The sequence below is a fragment of the Ictidomys tridecemlineatus genome, chromosome 7 (genome assembly GCF_052094955.1).
Source record: "Ictidomys tridecemlineatus isolate mIctTri1 chromosome 7, mIctTri1.hap1, whole genome shotgun sequence".
Classification (NCBI taxonomy): Eukaryota; Metazoa; Chordata; class Mammalia; order Rodentia; family Sciuridae; genus Ictidomys; species Ictidomys tridecemlineatus.
In genome coordinates, this window is record NC_135483.1 from 70,384,597 (window position 1) to 70,393,821 (window position 9,225).

The window sequence follows — 9,225 nt, forward strand, 5'->3', positions numbered from 1 at the left end:
AAATCATTTAAATTAATTTCTTCCTCAGAAGGTAACAAATCAAATCACTTACTTGATAAATACCTTATGCTTGTTTTTCTTCAAATTATATTTTACAACTTAATTAGATTTGTTCTACTTGAATAGGTTTGATCTTTTTATAGAAATATCAAATTTGTAACCTTAGCTCTTGTCCCCAAGTCCTGATGTTAAGTCAACATCTGTTTGAAAGACCTTCAGCTTATCAAGTATTGCAGGTCTCTGATTGTTTTGGAACCTCTTCTGACACTATGGACTTAGTTCAAAGGTTAGTTAATACCCCCCTCTTTTTTCTTTTTCCTAATACGATGAACAAATGATTAATTGTTTGCTTTGGTCATTCAAGTTTAAGTTATTGGGTATAAAAAGAATAGCTTGAGTCTCTGTTCAGGGACCTCCTTATCTCTCAAATCATAGATTCTCCTTCTTTGGAGATTTTTTCATTAGGTTTGCAAAATGATAACCATATTTTTGATCTGGGGAATTGTTTTAACAATGTGCTGTTATTTATGGCTTATTTTTGGAATAAGGAGAAGGTAAGGAAAGTTTTTTGTTCTTTAAGTTATCTTTTAGTTCATTTATCTGATGTTCTTTTACTATACAATAAATTATTATACAATATAATAAATTTGGTTTTCTATACACAAATACTTCTTGATATTTTCACATTAAAATTTTAAGTGATATCTTTTTTTTTTTACTAAATCTAACAAAATATATTAAAACAGTTTCCCTTTTTAGTATTGACACATACCAGTGGTAATATATATACTTGTTAAACACAACTGAAAGATAATTTGTAAGGTCTTTGTGTGTGTTCCTGTGTACATGTACAGAGCAAGTCCAAGGGACACATGTGGCATTTGGAAATCTGCAATGGAAAGGGTTTCTTTCTATCGCAAGGATTAGACAGGGACTCTGACTAAATAAGTGTTGTCTTTTCAACTCGTTTTTGGGCACAGACTCAGTCAAAGCCTGGGCAAGAACATAGAGCCCTAGTTAATCATTCTATTACTCTTTTTTTTTTTTTTAATGTCAATCAACCAGGGTGATTGGGAAACTGTTAAATGTGTATATAACATACTTCATTTGTATGTTATCACTGACTTACAATTGATTCAAGAAATATAAATCCAGAGCCATACTTTACTTAACTTCTGAATGGTTCAAAGAGCAGTTAGGGGGAAGGCACGTAGATATTTTCTGTTAAGTCAATCTCAAGACGAGAATAACCTCCAGCAGATCTTCAGCTCTGTGGACTGCTATGTGTTGTCTGCCTTCTGCAAGTTTCTTCATTCTTTGAGGTACTTTAATCCAGTCCTGTTCATTTCCAGTTTCAATCAAATTACTCACCTTCACAATAAGAAAATGCCACTTCATATTCTGTTATCCTCTGAAGTAGAGTAGTTTATGCTGGAAGACAATAAATTTACATTTTCTAGTAAAAACATTTAAGGTAGCATGACAGAGCATGGCATTACAGTTAATGATCCTATAATGACAAACGAGAAATTAGATGGATGACTTTAGTAATCATTTTCAACAATGTATCATGTGGTGACTAGGTTAATAAAATGTTCTATTTTAGTAAAAGAGCAGGACCCCATCAACAAAAGAAGTACCTATAAACTGCAGAATTTTGAAATTCAGAGATAGAATTTTGAAATTTCAGAGGTAGAAATCTGAAAACCTTGCATATAAAAGTAACCCAAATATGTAATTTTCCTTATCTGTCATACATTTGTGTCTTTCAGGAGAATGGGTGAACCACCTCTGGAGAATGGGTTGATTCCATACCTAGGCTGTGCTCTGAAATTTGGGGCCAATCCTCTTGAGTTCCTCAGAGCAAATCAAAGGAAACATGGTCATGTTTTTACCTGTAAACTAATGGGAAAATATGTCCACTTCATTACCAATTCCTTGTCATACCATAAGGTGTTGTGCCATGGAAAGTATTTTGATTGGAAAAAGTTTCACTTTACTACTTCTGCAAAGGTAACCTATTTTGCATTTATACAGCATTCTGTTTATTTCCTATTTATTAATATATATGCCTATTTAGTAAGTTTGTTGTTTTTAGATTGCTGGATAAAGGTGTTAGAAAATTACCCTATTGTAGAGATTATTAGAAAAAAAATACATCAAATTAGTTACAGCCTCTTAGTATTACCTATTAAAAAATAAAACTAGATATATATTTGACATTTGTTAACTAGATACTGAAAATGAAATAATAACTAAATGTTTTACTGAGGCAGATGGCACTGTTTCAATAAGACAGGTACAAACTCATCATATCAGTGATGTCTATATAACATGCAGAATACATGTGATGGAAAACTTCACATCCAACAGTTGCTTTGCCATATTCACACCACACATTCCATTTTGTTAATAAACTCAACAGATATTTAAGCATCATTTAGATGTTATCTAAGAAAGTGTTATAGAGGAAAAAAAATCAATACTTAGTGAGTTTCTTTCTGCAAGAGATATTAGACAGTCTTTGCCACTAAGTAGCTCAAGGTGTGATTAAACTGAATCTACAAAGATATAACCAAGAAGGAATAATGGAAACAATATTGATTAGTATCAAATTAGCCAGCAAATAAGTTCAGCAATAAGCAATAGATAACTGTGATGGTCTGGAGTACCCTCACTGAAGAACTGAGATTTAAACTTAGCCTTAAAAGGAACAATATGATTTAGTCATTTCTTTGCAAAGTACTATCAAATTGTATTTGGGGAGGTCAAGTAGAGAAGTATGAAAGCATCCAATGTATTTCTAAGTCATTCACCAACACGTGGTGAGTTTTTGTTAATTTTTTTCATGTTTTATTTCTTGTCAGGCTTTTGGGCACAGAAGCATTGATCCAAGTGATGGAAATACCACTGAAAACATAAACGACACTTTCATCAAAACCCTGCAGGGTCATGCCTTGAATTCCCTCACAGAAACCATGATGGAAAACCTCCAACTTATCCTGAGACCTCCATTCCTTCTTAAATCAAAGAGCACTGAGTGGGTGACGGAAGGGATGTACTCCTTCTGCTACCGAGTGATGTTTGAAGCTGGGTATTTAACTCTGTTTGGCAGAGATCTTACAAGTCAAGATGCACAAAGTGCCCTTATTCTAGAAAACCTTGACAACTTCAAGCAATTTGACAAAGTCTTTCCAGCCCTGGCAGCAGGCCTCCCCATTCATGTGTTCAAGACGGCTTTCCAAGCCCGGGAAAAACTGGCCGAGGGCTTGAGGCACGAGAACCTTCACAGGAGGGACCAGGTCTCAGAACTGATCCGCCTGCGCATGTTTTTGAATGACACTCTCTCCACCTTTGATGACCTGGAGAAGGCCAAGACCCACCTCGCCATCCTCTGGGCATCACAAGCAAACACCATTCCAGCGACTTTCTGGAGCTTATTTCAAATGATCAGGTGACTAGCCACTTACCTACTTATTTTCATATTCTGGTAGAAAGCCCAACTTCAACCATTTCATCTTTGGAGAAAAAGAAGCTTCGTAGTACCTTCTCATGCCACCAATCAAGAATATAACTTATGCTTGTAAGTGTTTAACACATACAAGCTCCTTCAATGCTTCCAAAAACGTGAACAGCAATTTGTAGAAGCAATTTCAAAGAAAGCGATGTCACTGAAGCCACAGGCCTCAGGTTGGCTGGCCCTGGGTCAATTCAGGCCACTGGCCCAGAGTCCTTGCTTTTAATCCCACGCTGTTGCTCATGACACTAACTTTAAGTCCACAAGTGCAGTCTTCATCATCCTAAGACTATATTTAAATGATTACTGACTGACATGGCTGCATCTTATTTTGCTGACTTATTATTTGACCATAATAAGTTCACATATTTACAGTAAGTTTACAATACCAGTTTAATATCAATATATAGGTAATGATAACCATACTTTATCATCTTCACACAAATGCTTTTCATTCAAACCTTTCTGAAACTCATTTCACTTTAACTATGTAACATAGAACCCCAAGCTCACTGAGGCTCCAACAAAATTCCATGCACTAAAGTGAACCAGGCTTCACTTCACGTTCCAAAATTATAATGTAAATGAAAATGCCGAAATTTTGAGGTGAATTCAAATTTTCATCTGGAATGCAGCCAAAACTCTGTCATTGTTATCTTAGAGGCAATTTTTCTTCTAAATTGCTGTTTATTCCTTATTAAAATTATTTATTTATAGAGAACTGACCCAAGTTTTACTCTGATGTAATAAGGCCCTTTTAAGGCACAATTCCTGCCAAGATCCTAGGGCATCAACATAATTATAAATACGGTACAAATAAATGGGATTATTCCTTTTCTACCGTCTCTGGTACCTTGATCAGCTCATTGAAAGAAGAGGAAAATGTCTATTTGATTGCAGATCTCCGAGTATAAAAAAATTTATTTTCTGTGTGTTTTTATTTTATCTTAATTTTTAATAGGAATCCTGAAGCAAGGAAAGCAGCTACGGAAGAAGTGAATACAGCACTGGAGAAGGCTGGTCAAAGAATCAGTTTTGAAGGCGATCCTATTTATTTGAATCAGATGCAACTAAATGACCTGCCAGTCCTAGGTGTGCTTGCTACTCTACATTCCTTCTACTGTGTCCTAACAGTCGACATATATCAGGCCCTTAAATGAGTTCTAGACATTATGCTAAATAATTTTATACGATTTGGCTCTTTTAATCCTCATCACTATCCTATAATTAGACATTATTGCTATTTCTATAAATCAAGAGAGGAAACTGATAACTAGAGGCTGAGCCCCGTGAGGGTGGAATGTGAGGAGCTTTGCCTGGCAGCACTAATGGGTGACTGTTGGTAGCATACTCTCAATCACCACCCTATAATCCTGTAGCTCTCCTTATTCCTTTTACCACTAATCTTACAGTTAGAGCAATCGTGTCACTCCTTTGCATGAAATAACAGGGGACAAAGTGCCTTCAAAAAAAAACCATAATTAACTAGATGGGTTGAGTAGTGGTGTTGAATGCTATTTGATTTTTCTTCTTTTTGTCCTTCTGTATTCTATAGAAATACAAAAGTGCTATGTGTTTATAGTAAGAATGATCTTTAAAAATGTTTTTCACTAAAGGAAAAAAAACCAAGATATGCTTTGAGGGGCAGTTTACCAGAAGGGAGAAGAAGAAAAGCTTAGGTTGACCTCTGCCTAACCTGGGAGGTTTAATATGTCATTTCTCTTTTGGGAGCCTCCCTTTTCTCATTAGTAAAAAAAAAAAAAAAAGAGTTGACCTTGTGTGATTTTATACATAGTCATGTGATGAACCCCTACAACATGACAGTGAGGGAACTGGAGGCCAGGCTGGACTTTTCCTGAGAACTCTGTATTTTAGCTATTCTGTGTGTCCCTTTTATGCCTTTGCCCAGCAACAGAGCATCACCATATACTATTAAACAGTCTATAGATAAAAAAATTCTTTTAAATACCTGATTTAAACGGCAAGAAACACCTGAAAAAACATTTCTATGTAAAAAATATTATCGGTCTCTCAAATCTCAAAAATGGAAAACTTTGAATAATTCATATAAAATTGGTTATTAATTTTCCCAATTATATTATCTGTTAAGTGTCACATAAAAATAAGATTACTTTTCTATAAAATGATAGAAATGTAGTCCCACTGATGACCAAGAAAGTTATATCTTTGTAAAACGTTAACTCGGATGATCAGATTAAAAATATATTCAAACACAAGTGAGTCATTGATAACGGCCTAGTAGAGACAGAAAGAGCGCGTGGGAAGTTTTTCTCTGGTCAGCCTTCCATGTTTTGTTCATTTTCATGTTGTTGGATGTCAGAAGTGTTTCAAACTCTGCATTATATGGGTTTCCAATACTCAAATGGTTCTCTTTTTCGTTCTCCTTTTGTCCCTTTCTTTCTTTTAAAATATTTAGATAGCATCATCAAAGAAGCTCTGAGGCTTTCCAGTGCCTCCCTGAACATTCGGACAGCTAAGGAGGATTTCACTTTGCACCTGGAGGAAGGTTCCTATAACATCAGAAAAGATGACATCATTGCTCTTTACCCACAATTAATGCATTTAGATCCAGAAATCTACCCAGATCCTTTGGTAAGTGACTGTTCATCAAAGTTCAGTATCAAAGGTAGCTCTCCTATCTAAATAGGAAGGGCATTTACAATTGGATCATAGGGATTATCCCCTTAATTATGTGAAGTAGTCATATTTTGGAAAATCTGGATAGTAGCGTAGATTTCTGATTTTTTTCCCAGAATTTTGTTATGCTAGACTACATTTGCAGTAATGATAATAAAGCTGGCTCCTTTCTTTTATCTTAAAATATACTTCCTCCTAAATTCACAAAATTAGAGGTTAATGTGTATATTTGTGTGTGTGTGAAAATTACTTTTGGAGCCTCCAGGTCAAGAAAGAGATATGTTTATAAGTGCTACGTGTTTATGTGCTTGCTTTCTTTGTATTTTTATTGCAGACTTTTAAATATGATCGATATCTTGATGAAAATCGGAAGACAAAGACCACCTTCTACAGCAATGGTGTCAAGTTAAAGTATTACTACATGCCCTTTGGATCAGGAGCTACAATATGCCCTGGAAGATTATTTGCTGTCCAAGAAATCAAGCAATTTCTGATTCTGATGCTTTTATATTTTGAAATAGAGCTTGTGGAGAGCCATGTTAAATGTCCCCCTTTGGACCAGTCCCGTGCAGGCCTTGGTATTTTACCGCCATTAAATGATATTGATTTTAAATATAAACTTAAATATTTGTGAATATGTGGTCGGGAAAAGAGTACATTAGATGATGTTATAGGACTGCCGAGCACTGTCATTGAAAAGACCTTTTGGACAAAAACATTTAGGGGTGATGGAAGTTGTTTCGCACGTCCAGTCTGGTTCCAGATGCCATCTCACACAGTTGCTAGTGAAAAGTCTAGAAGCACAATAAGATTTTCTCACTGGGATAAATCAATGGATGTTCATAAAGCTGGGGACTGAATTTCATTACCTTCAGAGGAAAATACTTTTTTTTTCCTCAAAATGATGATATCTTAATTGGCAGAATTTTTTTTCCTAAGGAAATTGCTTCATTTTTTAAAAAAACCCACTCACTAATTATGAAAAAAAGAGTCATATTCACGTTTTAGTGAAATGGCATTATTTTTTTACTAGATAGTGAGGTTCTTCAGGTGTGAGCATGTGTTATAAAGGGTACTTTAAATGATTATATCATGCTTTTTAATAAAAATAATTTTTTTCAGCTTTCTGTATGTCCAGCGTATCTCTACATTCAGGGTTTTTGAAATAATGATATTGGTGTACTGTAAACACTAGGGTAGTTTTGATATTTTTCCTTTATGTTTTAACTTATTGTTAGCGGAAACTGTTATGCCAAGTTTCAACTCTCTTCTCTGCACCTTTATTTGATTCCATATGAATGAGAAGAATCATTTTCAGAGATTAAAAAGGCACTTTTTCTGTTATTACTAAATATGTATCTGTGAAAAGGATGAAGATCCTATGTGATACATTTAAAAATGAAAAATGGATGGAAATCACTATTTTAAAGCTTTGACTATGAAACATGCAGAGTTCATTAAGTGAAGTTAGACATTATGCTTTACATACTTTTTATCTCTTAAGGACCTGCAGTTGAGAAATTTAAGGCCATATGATAGTGTTTAAATATACTGTGTACATTAGCGCTTTGGTAAGCTATTTTAACTGTTAAAGGTAACAGTTATTCCATTTTATTGATATTTCCATATATATTTATATGTAAATTATATTTATCTTTACTTTCACTATGAATATTAAGAAAATATTGTAACATTTGGTGATTTTGAATTATTCATCTTTCAGAAATAAAAATATGAATGTGTATGTTTTAAAGTATTCAGAATATTTAAAACATCTACTAGTAAGCTACAAAATTTATATTTCAGAAATCATTCAAAATATTTGTTTTCAAGTATTTAAAAAATAGTCAAAGAAATAATCTACACAAAAATCTTCCTCATTCTACATAAAATTCATTAAAAATTTTTTGTGTGTGTCATGATGAGGATTGAAGCTAGGGCCTCATACATGCTAGGCAAGCATGCTATCACTGAACTGCATTCCCAGCTTTCATTAAAAAAGTTTTAGTCCTGTTATTTAATATTACTACAGAATTGTTTATTTAATAAATTATTCTTTTATACCAATAAAAGTACATTTGTTTAGACGAGGTTCAAGATTAACACAATTCTGTTTTATAAAAAACTGTTTTAAACAGTATTTTGAATGTGGTTTCCTATTTCATTTAATGACTTTTTGAATGCATGAATTGTCTTTCCACACATTTATTCTTGTACAATAGGATTGGCAATTGATAGCCCGCAAACCAAAGGTGCTGCTTCCCTGCTTTTGTATAGCCTGGAAGCTATGAAAGGTTTTTACATCTTTAAATAGTTAAAAAAATCAAAAAAAGAAGAAGAGTATTTTATGGCATGTGGGAAATCTATGAAAAGCAGATTTGCACATCCATAGTGAAGTTTTATTGGATGTAGAATGCCCATTTGTTTGCATGATTGTCTATGGCCTGCTCTTGCTATGCAATTGCAGAACTCCATAACTGAACTAGAGACCATGTGGTCACAGATCCTAAAATATTTTAAACCTGGTCCTTCATAAAAAATGGTTGCCAAAACTCGTTGTACGGCAATCCCCAAACCTGTTTTTATTATAATTTTATTAAAATTTTTAAAAATGCACAAGTATATGAATTTTGTAAAGTACATGAGGGAAATACATTTAAAAAGTTATGGATGTAATTTTACTTAAAAAAACCCTTATTTTTAGACCTTATTGATGAGTGCTAAATTATTACATGTAGGAAAAATATCTGAAAAAGTTACATAAGTTAAAAACAAAATCGCAGTGACCTATGGTAATCCATATGTAGACTTGGCATGTCACAACCATCATACTGCACCCTCCTCTGAGGCTCATGTTACTTTTACCAGTATATTACAGAGGAGAAAAGGGAACACAGGAAAGGTAAGTCACTGGCCCAAGGTCGCCATACTGTGACAAGTGAAAGAGCTGGGAGTATATGAACCCAGGCTGTTGGAACTCAGAGCCCAAGCCTTTTTCACTTTGTAGTATGTCTAAGAGACAGAGCATCTTGACTAGGGTCATTAGAAAA

General features: G+C 34.2%; 1 protein-coding gene across 2 annotated transcripts; it reads left to right on the plus strand.

Annotated features, from left to right (window-relative positions):
* The first annotated feature begins 421 nt into the window (after positions 1-421).
* Positions 422-8,315, plus strand: Cyp7a1 (cytochrome P450 family 7 subfamily A member 1). 2 transcript variants are annotated; one of them, XM_005322932.3, is made up of 6 exons: positions 422-554; positions 1,773-2,013; positions 2,868-3,454; positions 4,479-4,609; positions 5,955-6,130; positions 6,510-8,315. In XM_005322932.3, exons 1-6 carry the CDS (start codon positions 475-477, stop codon positions 6,807-6,809), a joined length of 1,515 nt encoding a protein of 504 aa, XP_005322989.1. In that variant the 5' UTR covers positions 422-474; the 3' UTR covers positions 6,810-8,315. The 2 variants fall into 2 exon arrangements, with proteins under 2 accessions (XP_005322989.1, XP_077873274.1); XM_078017148.1 differs by lacking the exon at positions 422-554 and adding an exon at positions 676-1,322.
* The last annotated feature ends 910 nt before the right edge of the window (positions 8,316-9,225 follow it).